Source organism: Vanessa tameamea, chromosome 17 (assembly GCF_037043105.1).
Source record: "Vanessa tameamea isolate UH-Manoa-2023 chromosome 17, ilVanTame1 primary haplotype, whole genome shotgun sequence".
Taxonomy (NCBI): domain Eukaryota; kingdom Metazoa; phylum Arthropoda; class Insecta; order Lepidoptera; family Nymphalidae; genus Vanessa; species Vanessa tameamea.
The window spans coordinates 10,276,022-10,302,657 of record NC_087325.1 but is presented as its reverse complement, the minus strand read 5'-3'; the positions used below and the strand labels follow the sequence as shown (position 1 = coordinate 10,302,657).

The 26,636-nt window shown below is 32.9% G+C and overlaps 1 protein-coding gene and 1 non-coding gene across 3 annotated transcripts in view; both read right to left on the bottom strand.

Moving 5' to 3' along the window:
- Positions 1-2,047: 2,047 nt before the first annotated feature.
- LOC113400399 (uncharacterized) overlaps positions 2,048-26,636 on the bottom strand; it is a 168,001-nt gene continuing 143,412 nt past the window's right edge. For both annotated transcript variants that reach the window (XM_026639952.2, XM_026639954.2), the window contains 5 exons: positions 20,787-20,874; positions 8,236-8,345; positions 6,036-6,170; positions 4,278-4,421; positions 2,048-4,159 (listed from right to left, as the gene is read on the bottom strand). In XM_026639952.2, the coding sequence (XP_026495737.1) occupies positions 4,079-4,159; positions 4,278-4,421; positions 6,036-6,170; positions 8,236-8,345; positions 20,787-20,874 (558 nt within the window). In that variant the 3' untranslated portion in view covers positions 2,048-4,078. The remainder of the gene's footprint in view (positions 4,160-4,277; positions 4,422-6,035; positions 6,171-8,235; positions 8,346-20,786; positions 20,875-26,636) is intronic.
- Positions 9,329-9,401, bottom strand: Trnaf-gaa (transfer RNA phenylalanine (anticodon GAA)). Its single transcript has one exon. It is a non-coding gene; the product is annotated as a tRNA-Phe (tRNA).

Genomic DNA, 26,636 nt, shown 5'->3' with positions numbered 1-26,636 from the left:
ATGTATTCAATTATCTTCTTATTGTCGTCAATGTAAATAAATATTATTTACATAGAATATGATTATGTCCTCTTTCTGATCGATCTATATTACGGTGGTTATTCTATGAGATAAATAGAGAATTAAGGAGGTATAAGGATGTTAGAGTATGTGCGCTAACACAGGAGTAATCTCTGTTCCCTCACTCCTAATCTGATGAGCTGATAATCTGGTATGACTGCAGAGAGATATGACAAAAGAGTGTTAATACTGCTAACACCCAAAATAAAATATTTTATTTTACTAGCTCGACCAGTAGTAGGAAACCAGGAACTCGAGATTTCAGTCTTATGTGCCATTTATTATATACAATAATTTTACACCACAATTCGTCAGTTACTAATTTCTTGCAAGTTCCTTAAAACTTATGGCAAATTTAAATATTATTACATTAATTTTGAAACAAATTATTACAAAATTACCAAGTAAAATTAACGGCTAATAAGTTACGGAACCCTTGTCGTCCTAACATCTAAACTTTGCTATTTTCTTTAATATCACGAGACAAATTCTCAGCTAATACAGTCACGTAGTAGTGACCCTTAATATTGTCAACGGTTGTGGGTTTTTTATTAAAAAGGTCTGAAAATATGCGGAAAATTCTTGTAGAATATAATAAATATAAGTTATACTTCGTGTTAGGGCTTAGCAAAGAAGTATATATATACCTGTCATGCACCGAAATAAAAATAAAATTGATTATTACTTCGTAAACTAACAAATTAAATGTTATTAAAACTATTGTAATTACCTAAATATAAACTAGTGATTTTAGTAACAATTTTAAAGAAAAATATTTTAAAATAGCAACACTTCTTCTGTACGATGATTGCTATTATTTTTGTGTAGGGGTAAACATAACTTTTATTTGTATATTTATCATTTCGCTTAAGCAATACAATATTCGATATAAGTTTATATTTAGCTTAGATTTACAGATTTGTTCATTTTATACAGAATACAGAGCAGTAATTGGACCAGTGTCCTGGGTACGATGTCAAGGGACAATCTTTTAGATTGGGTTATTTTTTTACATTTATTCTAGTAGTTTTTTTATTACTTTTCAATGGCTGGCAATCTTTGAGTGGCTCCTATTTATCAAAAAAAAGATATGGGTTGTTAAAATTAGATGTGTTAAATAAAAGATACAGAATTAAATTAACGTTACATTACCATAATGATTTGTCATACTTATGTTAAGCTTATACTAAGGAAATAGAATATAACCATTGAATCCTTGGAAATTGTATCATTCAATTTCTATGGAATATTATGTGGAGGTAATGTGATATTTCAAGGTTATTTGTACTTAGGGATGCCTTACTTACTATAAGAGTGGGATATAGAGAGCGACCTGTGGTTACGCACTATAATCCTGCGCGGCTGGCTAGTCTCTTGAGGTTGGTGTAGGGGCCCAAATCGGTCAGGGCGACATTATAATATTTTTATTTATTTGATTGTGTACTGCATTTTCGTGTAATTTGAAAAAACTTATTTAAATTTAGAATCCAAAACAGTTCGAAATATTTATTTAATATTCGAAGTATAAACTGCCTTGCTGTCTAACTAAGATTTACACTAAAAAAACATCAGTATGAATGAAAGACCCAAAAAATAATTAAATAAATATCAACTGAGCCGTTATTTTCCATTGTATTGTATGATTTGTTATGGTGAAATACAAGCCCGTATGTTTCCCATTAAAACATCAATGGTAATTATTAAAATTGTGACCATATCGCAATATTGAACTCTCTCATTTTCATCAAGTTCGATAGGAAAGCAAATTCAACAAGACCGGTTAGAGTTCAGAATAAATACTGTCAATTGCGGACTGCTACTGAGAATTTCTTTACAGAAAACTTCATCTAATTTTTATTGGCCCGATTTGGGACGAAGATCCCAAAATCTTCGGCCTTGTAAATATAAATTATATTAGCTGTTAGGGATGAAATACTTTTTTTTTATAATTAATGAATGAATGGATAAAAAAATAAAACACAAATCGTAATTAAAAACATTGAACGCTATATTCAATAGTCTAGAAACATTCAAAGACCTAATCAAACAGTCTAGACATAAAAACAATCTTGTTTTATATTACAATTATACTAATTAAATTTGTAAAGAACAAAACAATTTTAATTAAAATATTGCTTAATTGCAAACTATAGCTATTAGCCAAATTCATTTACAATATTCGTAAAAACATTCATTATCTGTGGAATTGTTAATCAGTCAAAACTATTGTATACAAATGTTTGTTTTATTCCATTCTCAAATGTTATGGTGTAAATAACAATATTAAAAAAAAACAGGCTGAAAACATCAGTGCTTATTCCTTTTATTATATATTTGAAAAAAAAACCAAACCAAATATTATAAAGTGTGTTTCTTTATATGAAATAAATTTTAAAATAATATTTATTTATGGTAGATGAATTTTGATTTCTTAATTTACATAATTTTACTTTTAGTAAAATAAAAGTTACTATTAATGAAACATTCTTTTAAATATAATAATAACTTTTATTCGGTAATTAAAGCTAAGTGAATTTAAAGCTTTATATCGACTTATGATAAATAATCGAAAAAATAAGTAATCATTATTTGAATTATAAAACGATTCGTTGCGGAAAAATGTTTCGAATTAAAATTTTTTTTTTTTTAAATCTTGACTTGAGTACTAATTAGAGGTGATTATTTTTCCAAATCATTTTTTGGAATCGTCTACTTTGAAACAGCATAACATTTTACATTATTTAAACTTAGAGTAGCGTCATTTATAATACTTTCAATAACTTATTCAACAACATATTACGATAAACTAAGCACAATTACAAAGTACCATTAAGCTGGTCAATATATATCGCCGATTGAAATTTTAAATGCCTAGATTATAAATTTGATAATGATGAGTGTTTTTTTTTGTGAAATCAAAGTTACTATTAAAATAATTATCTACTTAAGATTTAAAATTTCAAACGATATATTGACCAGTCAAAAATAAAGTGCTGCTGTAATCATAAATATCTATATATATTTAAGTGACATAAGCGACATTTACCATTTTATTAATAAACGTACAAAAATCTAATCTAACAGCGAAATGGACGTGAAACTAATTATGGACCTTCGTATTAATCAGTATTGTCCATCATTGTGCATATCATTTATTTATACATAACGTATTAATATCACAAATAAAAAACATCGACGTCTATTCAATTAAAATCATTTATCTAAATTTCAATATTTAATAAAAATGCCTTTGCTAAATTTGAGCACATCGAATTTACCGAAAATCACTTAACGATTAATTTGGTATTTACATAGCATATTTTAATGCCTCTATATTAGAAAAAATCGTTAAATACACTTTAATTCTATTTTCTGTATATGAAAACACACATTTAGCTACGTTATGCTTGACTTGTACATAAATTTCTGTAAATAGAAACCCTTATAGATATTTCTGTCTCATTAAATGTTATATGATGTCCTGTGATTGTGAGAATGAGCGTCGATTGCCTTTCTAAATTCCAAACTCTAATCTCGTCTATATTCATTACCAAAATGATCTATTTAAACATTATCACAGGCTTTTCACGCTCCTAACCCTGAGGGTTTATAAATCATTGCACCTTAGTTCCAACGAATCTTATAGGAATTTCCTTATGCCTTACATTTTTAGTTAAACGAACTCGGTTCCAATTACACTAAAGATATTATATCCAACTTATCTATATTCATCCTTGAAATTACTTTTTCGATTTAATAAATTTCGTATATAATAGAACACTGTAAATTTTTCAACTTTTAAATAAAGTCTTTCGTATATTTCATCGCTTTAAATAGAAGGTAGCGGTGCAACTTGTGGTCGGGGGTTCAACAAGGCTCATCATTAGGCCCGATACTGTTCCTTATTTATATCATTGGAACAAATTGTTTTTATTTCCAAAAGGGGGTAGAAAGATATCTGAAGGGCGGTGGTCGCCTAGCAGTCGTGCGGCCACCTTGAAGGGTGGCCGGCTACGGATCACATGACGCAACAGCTTTTCGCCCGTCCTTTCAGCTCAGCTTTCAAGTCACGCTTACTCTTACTACGTCCCACTTGCTTCTGTCAAAATAAATTTCAATGTAAGATAATTAAACTATTATCGTAAAATTAACTTAAAAACTTATCTTTATGTTTGGACAAATTAATTAAATTTATATGTAAATCAAGCGTCAGGTACCTGTTGTTTTATTTGTTGTTTATTCAGCTTTCCTAGAGCTGCTAAAGCTGCTACTTCGAAGGCATCTTTCACACCTTTGCTGGATGCGCGGGCTGATGTTTCCACGTAGGTTGTTGCTCCTAACTGTCTCGCTACCGATAGAGCCTAAAATAAAATATAATATATAAATATACATATAATTTTTAACAACAAATTCCTTTAAAATTATATGCTACACCATTATCCAATCATTTTGCAAAGATCATAAACATTTTTAGTGTAATAATATTTTTTTCACTAAAAATTTTGTAAAAACTAATAAAGTGGAAATTCGATACAATTTTGCTAAATTAGCGTGATACATGCATTCTAGAATTTCATTGTTATTTTACTTCGACAGGACCTCGTATTAATTGAAATAATTGTACAGTGACCCAAATTGCTGGTGTCAATTGTCTCGTAGAATATCATTGGAATGACATTCAGACTATTTCATCAATGAAATATTTAAGACCATTAGCAGTAGCGTGCGGTTCGGAGTGATGTTTATTGGAAAATTTTATGGACAAAACATTTGAAAGACTGATTTTATCCTCCTGTCCGACTTTGTTTACAGTGCATATTCCCATCGGAGACTGGCCAACTACATAGGATATTATAATGCACAAGCTGCAAAATTTCCAGGGTATTTATAAGACAGTGCACAGTTATCTCTATTCCCTAAATTCATTTGTCGATATAACGGGAATCCGACACAATCAGAGGTTTACGAAAAAGGGGATTGTAAATCGTTCAGCTATCAAACTTTGGACTATTACTGTCAATTTCTTAATAAAATAGATCAATATAAATTTTTAGAAAGATTTCCATTTACGCGGCTCACAATAGAGTGAACAGGCAAAAATGTTCACGTAAGGAGAAAGCGTTATGCCCTCTTCAGGCTACCGGTCCCTTTCCTTGTCTATCCCTCTGTCTCTTTCTTATATATGAGGTTTTATTTAAACCTATATTTATTATTTTAATTCACACGGGATATTAAATAACTGTGATGTGTTTAATATTTAGCAAAAGAAACGTCATTCTAGATTTCTTACGATATCTCTCGTTTTTTTTATTAACCCATTCTGATATTCGTTGCCATGACCTCATAATCTTCAGCCTTATAACGTTTAAAAGCAATATGTATTAAAGATTGCTCATAATAAAATATATATGAGATTACAAGCATTATAAGCATTATATTAATGCCTAGATTAAATTTATGAAAACTTTGATGAAACAACAAAGCGTAAATCAAATATTGTGCCGCCTAACAACTGAGCCCTGTTGGTATTATATTGGACGTACGCTGATTAATATTTATTACTTCAAATCATCAATGTCCGTTAACTAAGGTTATATATAGACCATCATTTGTCATATCTATTTTGACATGAGATTTTGGTGCGCTATCAAGATATGCTGAATTTCATTACTGAAAAGCATGCAACCACCATATTACTGATTTTTATTTGGATGTTTACCGAGGATGTGCCGAATATAATTCTTATATTCATTTTCGTGTTCGGCGGTGAAATAATACAATCACTAGGAAACCTGTTTAAGTCAGATGAGAATCTGCCACGTGTGTATCACTTCATAGTATAGTGGAATTGGCTCTGAACTTCCTCAAAAGGAGAGTAGATTTTAGCTAAGCAGTGCCTAATTTATAAGCTGTTACTTTAATATTACTGTTATAGTATATATTGTTGTGTAGTATCAAATATATACTTTACATACCTCTTCGCTGGTGACTGGATGTGTTCTTAGCTTCGACAGCATTGTGAGCGTTTCCTTGTCGTGTCTGAGGTCGGCTTTACAACCGCATAGTAGTACCGGGGCAGATCCCCCGTGTGTGCGTACTTCTCTATACCACTGGAAACGAAATAGAAAAATTAAAAATGTTGTATTTATCAAATAGCAAAACCTTTATTGCAACAAACTTTACTTGAATATTAAACAAAAGTAAGCTTAATATTAGAGTACATTATACGTATATAGATATACAAAAATATATACATGTTGTACGAGAACGTGAAATTCACGCTTGCCACGTAAATATTCTACATTCAAAGCGAGTGATACTGCGCAGCGCAGCTACCAATATGATAATACTAGCAGACCCGGCCACGCGTTGCTGTGGCTACGGTATACGGTGAGTAATATTATATGATAATGTTTAGCTAAAAACCTTCTCTGCAACACGTTGAACATAATGGTACAATTAATTTCATGTCAAAATATTCAGCTGTTTTTGTGTGCAGCGCGTTCGAAAAAAGCAGTGCTCTTTGTATTTTAGCAGTAATCTTCACCGAAACGCAATTCATTGTACAACCTTTTTACAGAATAAATTTAAAAAAAAATGGGTAATCGAACGGGACCTGAAAGTAAGTGGTCACCACCGTCCATAGAGATTGAAGTCTTAAGGAATTTCAACCTTTCCTTACATCTCCAATGCACCACCAACCTTGGAAACTAAGCTATTATGTCCCTTGGGCCTGTAATTACACTGGCTCACTCACCCAAAGCGGAATACAACAATACAAAGTATTGTTGCTTGGCGATATATACTATGAGTAGTTGGTACCTACCCAAACGGGCTTGCACAAAGTCCTACCATCAAACACTTTTTGCATGTATTGATCAAGTTGTTTGTTAAATTATATATAAAACGTGTCTTCATTTATATTATTTATTAGATAGATATTTACATAAAAGGCATTCTAACAATACCTTAAAATCATATATTACATAGTACATAATTATATATAGTCTCCAACGGACTACAATTTAGACATAAAGGTTTCACGAGAGCCGTTGGCAAGATTGGACGTGTGGGAGATATTCCATTAGTGATAGTACCTGTTAAATAAGCAGATTGAATTATAAGGTTCTATAACTGAACGCTAATATAATTATCATCCTACATTTAGTCGGCTATAAAATATGACTCAGCGAGAAGCATTTCGAGTTTGCCACTAATAGAAGAAAAAATAATATCATGACGTTTGATTTGTGATTGATTTTGAAAATTTGATAAATGTCATATGGAAGCCCAAAAATTGAGTGTTTTTTTTTTGTCAGAGTTCATGTATGTATGTTAGTTCGTTTATTTCATCATAACTTTTAAATGCCTGAACAGATTTTGATGTATGAGGTATCGTTACAATTCTTACATTATAATTTATCAAATAATTTTGACAAAAAAATCAAGCAATTGTTTAAAAGTCCATGATGTTAAAATAGTTAAGACATTTAGATGTGTAATAATTCCACGCAATGAAGAATCTGAAATAAATCAAATGATACAAGAGAAAATGTTTTGCAATTTATTGTTTTGTTTTTCGGCAGCCATTAAGAATTGAAACGACCAAAGAAATCGCTCGTATTAAGAAAGAACGGGAGATTTCAATCGTTATAATTCTCGGATGCAGAGAAACGAGCAACTTTTTATCCGAAGCCCTATTTCTTGACCAGAAGCGAGTCGTGGTTAATCTCGTGATAAATAAAATGAATAAAATGATAATACGTTTTTAACTAACGCAACTTAAACTTTATTGGAAAAGCTTTTAAATCGTTTTGAAGAATTTTATAAGTTTAATGGAAGATTCGAAGAGTTGCGATAGACCAGTTGAAAAACTAGTACTTTTATAATTATACGATTGAGCATCAAAGATATTCCTGATATTGTATGCGTTTATTGTTTGAATACCTAATTTTTATAGTATTAGGTAACCAACAAATAAACTCTTCAACTTTAAAATATGAGTAGAGATTTCTTCATAAACATAGACTAAGAATTTATTCGCAACTATAAACAATTCGTAATTTATTGAATTTGAAGCTAAACCCATGAGCTAAACACAGGACTGGCGAGAGATTTTTACATAAATATAATATTTTCTGTATACAATAAAATAAATATTGTCATATACGTTACCTTGGCAGAGGCGTTGTTCAAACTTTCCGGTTCAGCAATATTAAAACATAGCATAAATATTTTCGCGTCCTGGTAAGCTAGTGGTCTGACTGTGTCGTACGCTGTTGTGCCTGAGAACAAAGAATAGGTACCATTATAATCATTATTTCATAAACTTCATTACAAAATGAATTATTTTTCCATACTTGAAATGTTACTCATAAATTTAATCTGTCTATGCTAAAATTATTGAGATAATAGATTTGATGATTTTAATTATAATTCTTTCCCTAATTTACGATAAATATTTTTTGTATTATATAGGTACATACAGACGGACGGGCAGTTTACTTGGTAGGTAGGACATCCAGTTACGGACGAAAAAGATATCTTTGTCATGATCAAATGGCCGAGATGGCCCAGTGGTTAGAACGCGTGCATCTTAACCGATGATTTCGGGTTCAAACCCAGGCAGGCACCACTGAATTTACATGTGCTTAATTTGTTTATAATGTCTAATTTCAACAAAATTCTGCCACATGTGTATTCCACCAACCCGCATTGGGGCAGCGTGGTGGAATATGCTCCATACCTTCTCCTCAACGGGAGAGGAGGCCTTAGCCCAGCAGTGGGAAATTTACAGGCTGATTATGTTTATGTTTTATGTTTATGATCAAATCTATATCTATTCTAATATTATAAATGCTTTTCACTGTTTAACCACTGAACTGAATTTGGTTTAATTTGGTAAGTTTGCATAAAAAAACCAACATCTAAATAAAACTGTGAAATATTTATTATAAAAATAATTTTAATAAAAGTACATTGAATACTCTATTTTCCTGTACTAAGCACTTATGCACTTTCTAGACTCTGCTTTCTAAGCGGGATATCTTACGGAGTTTTTTAAGTCCCGTGAGCAATGCCGTTTGCGACCTAATAATATTGTTAGAGCTAACTGTTCTTATAAACAAGTTCTGTACCTTGTATTGATACAAGATTTATATTTTATCAACATTTAAAGAGGTTACGTTCATATGAATGTAAGATAAGATAAGCATTGATAATATGAAACTATTATTGTAATTAAAATATTGTAAAAAAATATATGTTCTGCCGAAACCCGGGATTGAACCGGGGACCTTTAGATCTTCAGTCTAACGCTCTCCCAACTGAGCTATTTCGGCTATATAGAAACTGTTGAAAATATTGTATGTATTTGTGCTTTGTATATATTTCAATTATTTTATAATGCAAATACAATTGGTTTTAAATAAGTTAAAGATAAATTAACATAATTTAGTTATTTAAATGTAATTTAAAATCTGTATAATAATAATATTTTCTTATAGATATTATTATGTATATCTATATCTTCTTTATCCAGTTTTGCGGAGCAGTTTAACCTTAAATTTATACATTAAACATTCGATATGTTACAAGTCCACGCTAAATTTAGCACATCGATTATGGTTACTGCTCAGTTCTGATAGAATTTATGAAATATGGACTCTTACGTGATATTTTAGAGAGGACTCATAAGTTTAAGCAAGCCGATTAGTGAGATTGTAAATGTAAGTACAGTTTTATATATAATTATTCAAGTAAACTTTATAATAAAGCATTTTTGTATCGTCTATATCTCAACTCTACCGCCGATTTGGTAAGCAGCCTACAGTGAGAAGAAACGGTAAAGAATCAGATTCACAACGATGATATTAACAATTATTAATCTTTAGACGTTTGTTGGAATTCAAGTATAAATCCAGACGTTTTAATCATCTAGAGATGCTTACTATAATTATATTATAGGTAGCTGTTTGTTAATGTATTGTGGAACACTTCGAGCTGTTGCTTATGACGGCGTACTCTTCAACGGCTCTGACAAAGTCACAGGGATTATCGATTCTATTTATAGTACCAAAAATGAAAATTGCATTTGTATTCGAATTATGACGTATTCTATTAAATAAATCCGACTAAAATCTTCGAAATCGATTAAATATATTTCGAATGCACTTTGTCTAGATCTACTTTGGTCTATATCTGATACGAAGTACGATTATCGTTGTATCTCGGTTTAAATAATTATCAAAATAATTAATATCAACCTTGCATTTGCGTGGAGGCGTGAGAAAATACAATAATGAGCTCGGAGTTCGATCAATGTATCTGTCAAATTATTACGTCATAACGTAGGTGGCGTTATAACTAATGAGTTGTATGATCGACTAGCTACTTCGCGTAGTTTCGCCCGCGTACATTTATACCCCGCCTACATCGGTCGTAGCGTAACGCAATAATTTTAAAATGAGTGGTTAAAGTGGTGGTCACTCATAGACCTCATTGGTATTGTAAGAAATTTTAACCAACCTAATATATCATTCCTAAACACCAGCCACTAACCCTTTGAGCTAAGATGTTATATCCCTTATGCCTTGACGGTGATGACCTCCGTGGTCGAGTAGTGTGCACACCGGTTTGCAAGGGTACGCCACTCCTAGGTCCCGGGTTCGATTCCCAGTCGAGTCAATGTAGAAAAAGTTCATTAGTTTTCTATGTTGTCTTGGGTCTGGGTGTTTGGGGTACCGTCGTTACTTCTGATTTTCCATAACACAAGTGCTTTAGCTACTTACATTGGGATCAGAGTAATGTATGTGATGTTTTCCAATATGTCCTGTAGTTACGCTGGCTCAGTTAAAACTGAATCACAATAATGCTAAGTATTGCAATTGTATGGTAGTTGCATCGGATGAGTGGGTGGTATTCATCTAGACGGACTTGCACAAAACCCTAAAACCAAGTTAATTTAATAAACTCTGTCAGTAAATGTAACGCTACGTTAAAGCTTAACGCAAACGAACAAACTCTTCAACTTTAAATATCAATATAGATTTACAAATCAAACTGAAAGCTACTGAACACTTTCAAGTTTAGTGGAGTTCATGAATTAATTAAGATTTCGTTTATATATTAACTTTTTATATATTTTACTGTATGTGCGAATGTATGTGAGTCAGTCGATGTGATTACTCAACTTGTACAATTTCATCTGATCGCTTGTAATGTCGATGTTGCTTTTACTGCGATTTACTGCCATTGCCTATTGGAAATACCGTTTGTTTTACATGATATACGATCCATATATATTTTGGATACACGAAGCCTTTGTCTATGCATAATATTAGTTTATATCTTATATATAAAACGATGCTGGTGTATGTTGGGTCATCTGAGATTAAACGACTATTTGATACAAATATGTATACAATACAATACAATGTATACAATTATATAAGAGCCGAGTTCGCCCGGTGGTTAGAACGCGTGCATCGTAAACGATGATTGCGGGTTGAAACCCAGGCAAGCACTACTGAATTTTCATGTGCTTAATTTGTGTTTTTAATTCAACTCGTGCTCGGCGGTGAAGGAAAACATCGTGAGGAAACCTGCATGTGTCTAATTTCAACGAAATTCCGCCACATGTGTCTATGTATGCATTGGAGAAGCGTGGTGGAATGAGGCTTTAGCCCATCAGTGGGAAATTTACAAGCTGTTAATTTTGATAGAAATATATTTTCAATTATATATTTTATGCATATGGTTTTGATAAATCTACTTTGAAAAAGGCACTGGCCAATAAGGGCTCTCTCTGTGTGTTATTATTTTTAAACGAAAGAGACAATTTGATTAGAAAAAAAGTGTACTTTTGAATTGTTATTTTATAAGACTAAATTAACTTTGGATCTGTTTCAGGCATGAAATAGATCCAAAGTTAATTTAAAATATTTTATTGAGAAATACGCTTGAATTTATAACGTTTTTTTTCCACGATTTTTTTTTAATTAATTAATCGACGAAGCAATGCTTGTGGGAAACGATAAGATAAAAAAATTAACGGTGAATTTCTTACGCCGGTTCTCAGGTCCGAAGTGTTAATTTCCGAACCAGTGGTAGACTTTTTAACAGTCAATAATTAAGCTTAACGCTTCTATGTATACAAATATTATAAATACGGAAAACCACTAAACCGAATTTGATGTAATTTGCTATCAAGCAAACTTAATCTCCAAGGGAGGACATAGGATACTTTCCATGCCCAAAAGCTAACGACTGATCCCTAAAACGTCAGCAAAACCGCAGGCGACTTGTTTGTTGGCGACAGGCGTGGAGGCAGGAGGAATTGACTTTGCGGAGACAGAAACTTGGTGTTACAAGTGTGTTCTTACTTCTTGTGTTTATACAATGTTTGCCACTGTTTCTGTTTGAATATATTACATATGTATACATAATGTCGTTGTAAATATATTTATTTATTCATACTATATTACATTCCAATTAACGAAATATTTACAAGGTAGACAATAAAATATGGAATATAAAATATTAGCTGCAACAGGTACATCACAAAGGTACGATCTCTTCCAGACAACTTTTGGACACTAATTGGGGACTAATTGTGAAAAACATAAGTGTGGAGCACAAATTAAACAGTTACGTATACTGTTGCTTATCTATTGAAACTATGTTTAACGATATTTGATATTATTGTGAATAAAACATAATTACAATACAATAATAATAATACAATTATGTCTACATTCAACACAATAAGTTTGATTTAAAAATGTAAACATACGAGTGTGACTTAAATAGAGTTCCTTTTGATAAAGTATGGATTACCAATTTAGTATTTTTTTAATTATGGTTTTTCCTGATTTTTTAACTTATGTCAACCTTAAACTGATGTATGAAGATAAATTAAGTATATTGTTTTTTTTTATTTTAATTTGGATCTGGTGCTCTGCTATGAAGCCCTGGTCAGGCCCGTCGTAAGCACAATGATCACCCAGGCGTGACCAGCTCTGGTGACCTCACAAACCTCGCAAAACTGTTTTTTATGGGACCTTTGGCGTCTTACACTTGGTTCAAGAATTTATCATTATTAGCTAGGCTAGCAACGCGTGACTCGATGAAGACGGGACTGGTCTTGGGCCACACTATCGTATCATATAGTAGCTACGCCACAATGAAGTTATATATCAGAGTTCTATTAAAGTATATTGTAGATGTGTCTATAAAGTTTTACATTACAAATGAATGTAAGTGTTTACATAATATATACTAAGCTCAACTATAAATGCGAAAGTAACTCTATCTGTCTATCGGTCTTTTATGGCCAAACCACTGAATCTTGACCTTGAACTTGACGAAAATTAGTATAAAACAATCTTGAACCTCAATTAATGATATAGACAATTTTTTACGACTGAAACCTGACGATGAATCCTTCAAAATCTCAAGCGAAGCCGCGGATGTCACCTAGTATTTAATATTAATTAAAATTTTACATTACCGACGTAATGAAAGCCGCGTATCAATGAACGCGAGTTGTTTGGAACCAGTGACCTATTAATAATTCATTAATATCGACTTTAATACAGGTTTATGTGCAAAATTGGAACTACGCAATATACATTGCTTGAATATCTATACAACAACTTTATTAAAATGAGGCTACATATATTTTAATACGTAACGTATAGCTAATTTAAATTCTATTGTTTTGTTTAAATAATATGCATGTATTAAATACAATTGGGTTCCGGGACTGATCCGACATTTGGAAGACTATGTGGGCGTGAAATGGAGATATACAAAAAATAAAACGTATTTAATATCGTCCAATCACTGTATTAATTGATACAATAATCGTACACCACAAATATCAAAAGATTACAATAATTCATCTCGATTAATAGCAAATTGTTTTGCAAGCAACCATCGCATTCAAGTCGCCTGTCAAAACATAACGACTCGCGTTGCCATGACACTTACAACTCCATTCGGGGTGACCCGCTCTTAAAAGTAAATCAGCCATCAAACATTATTGCCAACTACTCGATTCATTAATTATCCAAATCAACAACCAAAGTAAACGCGTCCCGTTATAGAAATATGAATTAGAAATAATTACTGAATAAATCTTGACCGCGTAGAATGGTGGCAAGAATGCTAGAAAACAATACAAATATTCATATAAAATAAATATAATATAGTACTTCAATATATTTAAGAACTTTATGTTGATAATTCTTATGTATAATACATGCATATTATTATAACGATTATATGTTTCATCATTAAAAGGTACATGTAGTGTTACATTGCTAAGTCATAGTCAATATTATTTAATACAAGCTAATAGAACAATATATATTCAGTTATCTGTTTATATATTAAACATACATATATATATATATACATTTAAGTAAGTTAAACGGGTAGGTAAGTTTGTACGGATAATGGTTAAACATATCTACTAATATTATAAATAGGTAAGTAGCTGTCTGTTACCTGAAGAGGTAAATACTAGACCGATTTAGATTAAATTTGGTTAGAGATAATTTGAATCCCGGGAAGGATATAGGATTTTTTAATTCACCATTCTAGATAAAATGGGGGTGACGGTTTGTGTGCTATAGGTAAAGTTTTGTAAATTTCGCTCAGTAAAGCCGTAGGGACAGATATTAAATATTATAAATGTGAAAATAGCTCTTTCTGTCTGTCCGTTGCTCTTTCACGGCGAAACCCTGAACCGAATTTGATGGCATTCGGTTTAAAGTAGATAGGACATAGGGTTTTTTATGCTTAATACTTGACCAATACGCAGGCGAAGCCGCAGGTGACAACTAGTTTGTTTATGACTAAAAGTCAGGTGTCTTAGTAAATTAGGAGGTTAAATGAGGGATGAAAGTTTATAATTAAAACGGTAGAAATTCATAGTATAGACGGAACCAATATAGCTCCACGAAAAAAAGGTAAAATTTAACAAACGAGATTATTTTTCTAAATTGAATATACAATCTCGCGAGATAGATTGTTATGTAATGGTGTTTACAATTTTACGGCGGTACATACTCGCGATTCCCACGGGATAGACTTTGTTGAATGTTATTATATTAATAACACATATGGGTTTAACATATAGTATACATTTAAGTCGGGCACTGAAGGGATTTCCCCGGGGTTATGAAAGATATTACAACGTTATTGGAACATGGAAACAATACCGCGTAATGAATAAGCTTTAAAATATGTCGAACGAACGTACATTGTCTAAAAATTAATATTTATAACAACTGTTTGGTTCTTGGTATAGAGTTTATTTGGTGGTGGGGCTTCGTGCAGATCCTTCTGGGTAGGCTACTCTTTATTATACCGTCAAAGAGTAATAGTATTCTCGTGTTATAGTTTAAAGGGTGCATGAGCCAATATAACTACGGGCACATGGGACATAACATCTTAGCCAATGTTGGCGCATTGGCGATGTAATTAACGGTTAAAATGTCTGGCAGCGCCAATTTCTTTGAACGATGATGACCACTGCCCAACAGTTGGCTTATTTGCCCGTGCTCCTATTGCTTCCATACAAATAAATTATACAAGTTTTAGAAAATACAAAGTATTTTTTATTTATTTAATCGATACACCACAGTATTTGAAATATAGCACTTAAAACAAGAATACAATAAAATGACAGATACAATTTCAAACACTTAATAGGTATATACAGCATTAATATAATTATTTAAAACGAATAAATAATTAAATATGTATATATATACAATGCAGACTTGCATAATATATGCCCCTTATAGCTGTATTAGAGCAAATACTATGCGAGTTTACTACGCTGGTAGAGTTGAAATAAAAACGATTCAAAAATGAAATATGTATTTTATTAATTTAAATGACATTTTGTTTTTGTTTTCAACAATATTTAATTGTGTGTTGCATTTAAATAGCCTTATGCCTTATATGAACCACTGAATTTTCACACCACTGAATTTTCATGTGCTTAATTTGTGTTTATAATTCATCTCATGCTCGGCGGTGAAGGAAAAACATCGTGAGGAAACCTGCATGTGTCTAATTTCAACGAAATTCAGCCACATGTGTATTCCACCAACCCGCATTGGAGCAGCGTGGTGGAATATGCTCCATACCTTATCCTCAACGGGAGAGGAGGTCTTAGCCCAGCAGTGGGAAATTTACAGGCTGATTATTATGTTTTTTATGTTATTATATGCCTTATATATAACAGATCCGATCCGAACCGAAAGAAAAGTGCCTTGTTTAAAAAGATTACACAAATAACAATTCGAATATACATATATAAATAATAAAATTAATAGCTTTTACAGAATAATAATTAGTAATGAAATAGTATGTCTGAAGCGCTCAGACTTCGCGACAAAATGTAAACACGAGCCAATGTGACAGGCGATTGTGCTCTCTTTTTTTTTTTTTAATGTATAACATTGCAAGGTATTGATGCATAAGGCGAGAAGATATTTTTATAATTTATTTTTTATGTTTTATGAGAGTATCCTTTAAGTGTAAAGAATAATTATTTATTACTAGATTTCTAACGCGGTTTGCTAGGCGTTTTAAGGATTGTCTGGTATTATTAAGACAATATATTTATTAATTATAGCCTGCGTTATTCTAATGTATAGCTACATTATTTTGAAGTTAAAAATTCATTCATTTGCGTGTAAGAGTGTCAAACATCCACCCATAGAAACTTTCGCCTTTATATTAGTAAGGATAGCCTAAGTTTCATATCATTGTCTGACATTGCGCGATTGTGTTACGCGGTGAGTTTCGAGTTTGTTATTACAGAATAGCTACACTGACCAGTGTTTATAATAAAATAAACAAATAGGTTAAGAAACCCGGATGTTTTGTTTATATGTATTTATGGATTTAGTAAAGTTGTAATGATGGTACAGCTGAATACAATAATGTTTGTATTGATGCTTTATTTTTAATGTGTAGGTACGGGCAATAAATTCAAGGGCCAAGGACTGGTAAGATTTTTTTGTAAATAGTTCTACGGTAAACGAACTGATTAGCGATAGATATGTCGAAGGTATAACCCTGACCCCTTGAGTTATTGTTATCCCCACTTCTTGTACTAAGGTTCATGCCTATCTCGGCAAAATAGAATTAAGTATTAGGAATTACGTGAACATTTTATTCCTTAAACTGTCGATCTGGTGCAAATTTTGGAGTCAGACTCGACACTAAATACAACAAAGAATTTATCTTTAAAGATGGAATTGACAAGTAAATAATAATCTAATCTTGTTAAAACTACTGACTATATAATACTGGCTGACCTGACAGACGTTATTCTGTCTTAAATATGAGTATTCAATTCGAAATGGAATTAAAAAATATATATATTCATAAGGGTCATTAAAATGCTTTTTAATGCGTGGCATAGAGCTAATACGTCATAAAAGTTCTTAAATTCTATTTATATTTTCAATTTTATGCGACTTTTTTTTTCTTTTTTTTTCTTTTTACAAAATATAAAAAAAAACCTAAAGTAAAAGATCAATGAAATCGGTGAAGACGTCCAAGTTATAATGACCAAGAGAAATAGAGATACTAGTTCATTGGAAACTTTTTGGGTGTCCGATACGACGAGGAAGTATATTTCCAAGAATAAAGACAACAGCTGTAATTAGACAGTTCAAAATTTAAGGTGAAATAGACGTGTTGATGACGTATGAGACCGATACAGATTTAACACTCACACCATCTTCGCCGTCGGAAAGGAGGTCCTCGATTTGCGAAGTCTCGTCAACGGACGTGACGTCTGCACGCGATCCACATAGCGTCTTGTTATGTCTATTCCGAAAATGTCATAAGAGCGGTGATGACACGAGACACGTTCACACAGGAACCATTCTTAGGATATTTGTCTACTTGAGCCCTTACGTGCCCCACCAACTGTGACGTCATGGTCTCATGACATGTTGCATCATTTTAAAAAAAAGAGACGTGTCGTGTTCTTGTTATGTATTAAATAACAGACAGTCAAAAAAATAACAACGTTTGAGCGTAAAACAAGAAATAAAATTATTATTAAAAATCCTCTGTGACTTAAAACAGTAACAAATACTAGTTTAAATGATGTTAATATTGAATCGTTTATAAAAGAAAGGGAGAGAGGTCGCATGGTAGGAGTATAACACTTTTTATTTACGTAACGATTTCTGCCAGTTCTACATTTAAGCCGCGTGAAAGAACTTCGCTCCAAAAATCTAGAAGAACAAAATTAAATATCAATAATTTCGAACCATATAAGTATAAAACAATGTAATTTGACTAATTAAAGGATCAACTGAGCAACTACTTGAATACAGTCTTGAATACTTTTGACAATTGTGAAAGGAACCGAGACAAACATTCCTTCATAACGAGCAGCGAAGATAAGTTTGTTACACAAAGTTTCCGACGTAAAGTTAATTAATCCTTCGCGGTAAGATGTTTAATTAATTATCTATTAGAATTCCAGAAAGACGATTTTAATTTAATACTTATTAAGTTTAAGAGTTTCTATAAAAAGTCATTTAAATTTAATCAATATTATTCGATAAAAATTATATAATACTAATATTGTAACTCTGTTTGTTTCTTTATCTGTATGTTTGTTGCCCTTTCATGGCCAAGCAAGCTTGAACTCCAAGAAAGGACATAGGCTTCATTTTTGTAGACGACCGAGGCTTACCTGACGAGTGTCCTCTAAAACGCGAGTGAAGCCGCAGGCAATAACTAATAGATGATAAAAAGGCGATGAAATACTCATTGATCTTCATAGTGAATATAAAAACGTATTTAAATAATGTACTCCAGTAATTAATGTATTATTTGTTAAACTAAATATTTGCATATTCAGTCCCCTACCCACATATTTCAAAACCGGTCCTCTGCCTAAAGGTTGCCTGGAAGAGATCGCTGCTTTAGTGATAAGGCCGTCTGTTCCACTTATTCCAACTTTGTACATTTCACTAATTTAAACCATACATTACGTGTACAATAAGTTTTTGTTAATTGGACTACAATAAATAATTAATTATTAAAGAGTTTCTTCTGAATTCGTTACCGGTTTTCGTTTCGGTAGAATGTACTTCTTAAACCGGCAACATTACGTTTTAATTTTGTGAAATAATGAGTTAAAAATGCCTATAAATTCTCATTCTAAGCTGAACTCTGCAATTCTACTTATAATAAAAAAATCACAGGGTGAGCATTGCTATTATCTCCACTGGAGCAGAGCAGAGTTGATTGGGTCTATTTTTGTTCTGAATTGTGAATTACAGTTCGGTCTACTGGCCTTGCCAGTGTTATCGGGTCGGCGTTTACAGAGACAATCGTGAAAAGAGAAGACCTGCTGATTAAGTGAGATGATGAGATCTAAGGATGTCTCCTGTGATCACACATTCCAAGACAACATCACAAGCCGTTGACCTCGTGTCCGCCGTCAGAAGCGATGTGTGAACGTTGGCAAAGAACAAGAAAATTTGTGATAGTACCTACGAGTATGTTTGCACGCTCATGTGCACAAAGTCTATGTTTTGTCTTCTTCTTTCAAATATCAAATAACTGATGTCAGAAAGAGAGGATTAATGAGTTCGTAACTTTAAAGCCAGTTCTAAAACTTTTAATGGTAATATGGTACACATCGTATGTAAATAGTCGTTTGTCACCGCATTACAGTTTCAGCGGTTTCATCGCTGGATGCGTGTGTTTGCGCGATAGCGACTGTTTTATGTATGATAGACGGTCCGACCTGCTTGTTTTGCTTAAAAGTCAAATATTTAAATAATGAGACGACGTCGTTACTTTGAATACATGCTTGTTTGAACTTCTTTATTTATATTTCATAGGAGTTTGTTACATAAATTAAAATTATATTTCTGTTCTTATATAAACTTGTACATCTTTTTTTATCATATCGGTAGGCGGACGAGCAAATGGGCCACCTGATGGTAAGTGGTCACCACCCCCCATAGACGATGGCGTTGGAAGAAATATTAACCATTCCTTACATCACCAATGCGCCACCAACTTTGGGAATCAAGATGTTACGACCTTTGTGCCTGTAGTTACACTGGCTCACTCACCCTTCAAACCGATACACAACAATACTGAGTACTGCTGTTTGGCGGTAGAATATCTGATGAGTGGGTGGTACCTACCCAGACGGACTTGTATTATGGTCCTGTGTGTGCTTTAAAGCCGTTTATCGATTGTGATTTTTATTCTTCAATATGAACGTTCTATTAATTTTCTTTGCCGCGCGAAGTCGGAATACGTAGCTTGTCTTTACATATATATGTTTATCTTTTGTCGTGGCATGTCTATATTTCTATAACAAAATATTTTCAAAGTACGCTATAATTTTATGAAAACTTTTTCAATTGATATGACGACATTTGAGATATTTTTTTGTGATGAGTATCAGCAGTATATATCTTACTGCTGAGTAAAGATCTTAAAAAATGTAATTCTATCAGAACTGTTTTATGGATACATATGTGGCTGAATAGCTTGATTCCTTCAACGCTAAACATTAAAAAATAAACTAATGAGAATTAGTATTAAGTGCCTGTGTCAGTGATATTTATTTAAGATTGATATGTTTTATCCATTTGGACGTCAGCTCAAAGTATCACATTAATATTATATAATATATAATTAAATTAAATTACCTGAAGTGTCCCAAACTGAGAAATTGACTCTATAATCGGCTACTGGACTGGTGTAGGCGTATTTTTCGAAGCCTGTCGGTGTGTATGCCTGTAACAAAGAAAAATATATTCGTCTCTGTTGTTCACATTGTTTTTTTTTATCTGTAGAAATGTTTTGTCTCGATTCGCAAATTGTACAAATTAAATTTTGAACTTCATCAACTATATTGTTATATAGAAATAAATGTTATTATAATAAAGATTACTGTATCGATTATTACCAAACTACTACTCCTTTTTACCAAGGCTTTGAAGTAAATAATGATTTTTTCCATACTTTTATTAAATACTAGCTGCGTCCTGAGTTAGCTCGGCTATATTACAGATTCTATCATGCATGATTAAGGTCCTAACGGCTGTAGTATGAAAGTATATAGCCTATAGCCTTTCTCGATAATTGGGCTATCTAACATAGATATAATTTTTAAATCGGACCAAAGGTTCCTGTGATTAGCGCGTTCAACCAAACAAAGAAACAAACTTCAGTTTTGTAATATGTATTAGTGTAGTTCAAACTCAACCTCCTATGAAAATTTTGGCGAGGTGCAGTTATCGTTTCGGAGGAGTTTGGTATTTTACTGTAATTGCGGTTTAAAAAAAACTGTATTTCCATATTGGACGTTCAACGAAAATATTGAAAACTGGCTGTTGGGTGTTGGGAAGCTCATAAACGCGAGCCTGCTCGTTTTGTGGTTTAGTTTTTTTTAACGAATTCTATAAACTCAATCAAATTGTATAGATACTCTGACTTTATCTTTTTATTATACGGAATTTTCATAGATATAAAAAATATTAGGGGGCGGTCCAATTGGCCATCTGATGGTTAGTAGAAAGAAATATATATCATGCAACCATTCCTTACATCGCCAATGTTCCACCAACCATGGGAACTAAGATCCTATGTCCCTTGCGCCTGAAGTTAAACTTACTCGCCCTTCTAACCAGAACACAACATTACTAGGTATTGTTCTTTTGGCGGAAGAATATCTGATGAGAGCATCCTACCCAGACGGGCTTACACAAACTTCTACCAAGTAAGTAAATATAAAAATATATAAAAAATAATGATGTACAAATCATGATAGCAATTGACGGTAGAATTAAAATTTTCTATGTTACATCGGAATTAAAAAATAAAATAACTTGTCTTATTGGTCAAGATGCGATTTGTAGCGTAACCTCCAATGTTGACCGAATAAGGTAAGTCGAGATGATCTTGGGCTCACCGCCATGCTTCTCCACTCCGGGACGGTGGATATAATGTTTCATTTTATTCGACACGTATGCAAGAGATGAATCACATTTATTATAATTGGAGCTTGCTCAGATTTGAACATGATTCAAGATAGGTATCCGGTTCCCAGGGGAAGGACTAGGTTAAGTGTGATTCACTGAAACCACTGTGAAGGCCGTTCTGGTCACGGATAGCAGAGGCTGCGGGATCGTTTTGATATAACGCTCCTGTGACCCCTCCAAGGAGCTCTTTTCAGGGCTTGAACATGATGTTCAGTTAAGAGTCAGAGAAATCATTTCTTTTTCGGTCTCGCCTTTCAAGGCAAAAGGAATTTTTAATATATTTTTATACAAAAGACGATTACTGTGGAGCTTTTAAAAAATGCAGTGAGAATACCAAATGAGCATAGATTTATAGCACAGAACACACACAAACGATTGGTTCAGAAACTTAAAATGAATCGGAGTGTTCAAGGTTTTTTTTGCGTTCGATGTTCATGTCGTGTTCGTGAAAACGTAATTACCTTTTGTAACTGAGTTTGAAAACTTTATAGAAATTAATTGCTGCTTGCGGCTTCTGATGTTTACTTTTTTAATTAAACCTCGTGACACATCGATGATCGGGTAAAATAGCTGTACAAAATGCTTATATCGAAAAAACAAACACAGCAGCTAAAATTCTTGCTTATTTTTTTGCGATGGAAATTGTCGGGCTTAGACACAAGAAATCGCCAAAGTTTAGTTTCTAGACAGAAAACCCAATCTCTAATTGAACTCTGATTTGAATCCAGGACAACGGGGTCTAAAGCATTATAAGCCACCAAACCAAGGAGTAATTAGCTACTTTCTTTCTTATATTAGCAATTCAATTCAATGTTATTCTTATTTAATATTTCGTTTGCGCAGTGTGCAGTCGTGTGGTCGTGGGTGTACAACGACCACTATAATAGTGGATGGGTGTAATCGTATAATGGGTATATTTTTAAATCTATTTTTTTTTATATGGTAAGATGTTTGTTTATATTGTGTTCGATAAGTGCTAATAAGTTATATTTCGATAATGTCCAAAAACAATTAGAGGGTAACTCCAAAGAGTTTATCGTAACTTTGCTCAAAATTTTCGGTTCAAAGGCAGAGAGAGTATTCGTTATTCAATAAGGAAATAAATATAAATTTTTAATGTACTTACTTGTTAAATATAATTTATTTAAAAATAATTTAAAATATGTTACAAAAAATTGTCAAAACAAATTAAAATCGAATGTTGTAGTTGTTATTTATAAGCGGAATAACCATGGTATGAATTTCTCTACCAAAATTAGTTTAACACTTGTAAATGCTTTTAAATACAAGTGCATAAAAACAAGGGATGCGAGTCTTTGAAATGCTAACATTTGTAAAGGATGTTCCCACACGCAGGTAGCGCGTTTTGTGATCAATAAGGGCACATTTAACGCCATAATGGGTTCAGTTACTGGGAAGTAAGATAAACAATATCTTTGAATTTCGTTCATCCGTAAGTCCTTAAATCTTTTTTTAAGGGACTTATATTTTTAATGGGCAAAAAACTTTTGTAAAGTTGAATTTAAGTAATTATTAATTATTACTACTTTAATAGCACGGTGCATAGCAAATGTACTATAGTATTTATTATTTTATTTAATATAGCTTGACAGATGGGAAAACGGACCACCTGATGGTCGCCACTGTCCATAGACATTAGCACTACATCATCAATTCACCACCAACTTTGGGAACTACGATATGACGTCTCTTTTGCCTGCAATTATACAGACATCCACCATTCCAACCAGAACAGAACAATATAAAGTATTGCTGTTTTGCGGTTGGAGAGGTCGTTATCTACCCAAACGATCTTGCACGAAGCCCTAAAACCAAGTGTGTTTTAGGTAACTACACCCAACGTTTCTTTGAATCTTTGGTAAATATTTACGACTCCGTGTCCATAAGTCCATAACTGTGCTCGAAACCAAATCAATGTTTATTGGGGTTAAAATGATGAAGTATTGTTATGCGATTCAGCACTGAAGCATTCTGTTACGTTTTAGAGCGTTTCAATGTGTGACTAACAATGTATTACAAACAAAGCATAAAAAAAGAAAAATAAAGATAAACAAAGATTTCTTCATTTTAGAAAGATTTTCGTGCAATTTCTCTGTATAGAGTTTACTCTGTATTTTACAATATCTCTGGCTAAGTGATTTAATTATTATCTAATGAAATCAGGTTTCAAACATTATGTTTCCATTTAAAGAATTCTCCGTTTTCAGATTTTAGAACTTAGCAGTATTACATTCCCCAACCTTAGATTACAGGTAAAGCAATTGATACCGTGACAAGTGTCTCTGAAAATGACATTGAAAGTTAGTAAAGTAACCCGTTGGTATAGTAGCCTTAATATACCACAGCTGGGCTAACTTTAGCTAAAGCCCAGCCTCAGCTACAATAGTGATGCGTTTTATCAATGGCTCTTTAATAAATTACATAAATAACATAATCAGCCTGTAAATTTCCCACTGCTGGGCTAAGGCCTCCTCTCCCGTTGAGGAGAAGGTATGAAGCATATTCCACCACGCTGCTCCAATGCGGGTTGGTGGAATACACATGTGGCAGAATTTCGTTGAAATTAGACACATGCAGGTTTCCTCACGATGTTTTCCTTCACCGCCGAGCACGAGATGAATTATAAACAAATTAAGCACATGTAGATTCAGTGGTGCCTGCCTGGGTTTGAACCCGAAATCATCGGTTAAGATGCACGCGTTCTAACCACTGGGCCATCTCGGCTCATAGATCGGCTTTAATAAATTATTGTTTTGAAAATAGTATCTGTCATCTTTTCTTTACCTAAGGTAAAGTAATACAATTAAGGTGGTATCAGACAGTTCCTTTTGCTCTTTCGCTAAGTGACGAGTCTTAAAAAAAAAAAAAAAGCAATAGTGATAAATTAATTGATTAGTGAAATGATCCAACGTTGTTGGCTATTGGCATTCTTCATCGAAATGAATATTAATTTAAGTGAATGTGTCTGATAACACCTTCATACAGCTATTTGACACACATATCAATAATAGTCTTAAATTACGCTTAGTAGACAATTCTACGAGTCGTAAACAAAACGTCTAGTTTCTTGAACATAGCAACTGACCATTAAAATAACAGAGAAGTCTGTATACACAGCACATATGATATACTATATGTTTTGTTTAACTCGTGGCGTGATTTTAATTATCGGACGTCGTACCCACGGGTATTAAGTATTCAGTAAGCGACGTCCCCGTCCAGACAATACGAAATTCAATTGTTTTGTATATACATTGCAATGAGGAATATTATTAACGAAATTATACTTATACGCAATTAATACTGTGTCGGAACGAAGTTCTTTAACGCGGCTTACAGTAGAGCGATCTCGCAGAAACGGTCACGTGAGGAGAAAGTGTTGGGCCTCTTTCTCCCGGTGTCCTTTTATTATATACGGTTTATATTTGTTAATTTAAAATTATTTTTTGTTATTGTTTTAATTCCGAGCCGAGATGGCCCAGTGGTTAGAACGCGTGCATCTTAACCGATGATTTCGGGTTCAAACCCGGGCAAGCATCACTGAATTTTCACGTGCTTAATTTGTATTTATAATTCATCTCGTGCTCGGCGGTGAAGGAAAACATCGTGAGGAAACCTGCACGTGTCTAATTTTAACGAAATTCTGCCACATGTGTATCCACAGGAGGCGTTAGCCCAGCAGTGGGAAATTTACAGGCTGCTAATGTAATGTAATGTAGACGAAAACTGACCTAATTTCCGTAAGCAATTATAAAATTTAAATGCAAAATCGTACAAAAGGCGAACGTAATTCTAAAAGCTAATTATCTACTAAGTCAACCTTATTGAAGTGTGGGAAAAAAGCATTTATAAGGTTGCAAAAGAAATCTATGTACGTCATGTTGTAAGAGAACATCAAATTAAATTAATCAAATATCAATCATTGGACAACATCACATACATTACTATGATCCAAATGTGAGTAGCTAAAGCACTTGTGTTATGGAAAATCAGAAGTAACGACGGTACCACAAACACCCAGACCCAAGACAACATAGAAAACTAATGACCTTTTTCTACATCGACTCGGCCGGGAATCGAACCCGGGACCTCGGAGTAGCGTACCCATGAAAACCGGTGTACACACTACTCGACCACGGAGGTCGTCGGAGGTCGTCAAACGTCAAACATTCACACATTAACAAATACTATGAATGTGTGTATTTGTCTCTGTGAGTAAGTAAACTGTTACACATACATAAACAATATATTTGTTATTGTATTGATACATCTTCCGTCTCCAAATAGTACATTTACAATGAAAGAGTTATATGTCTCTATGCTCCCTCAAATATAGAAAACTACAGCCTCCACCTTAGATAAATCAATGAACAATTTGTTTGTTTTTTTTTAATTTTAACGATTTTTTTAATAACAGTATAATTAATTAAATAAGTAAACATAAATAAACTTATTATATTATGTACAGAATTTGAAAACAGGTGCACATAGCAC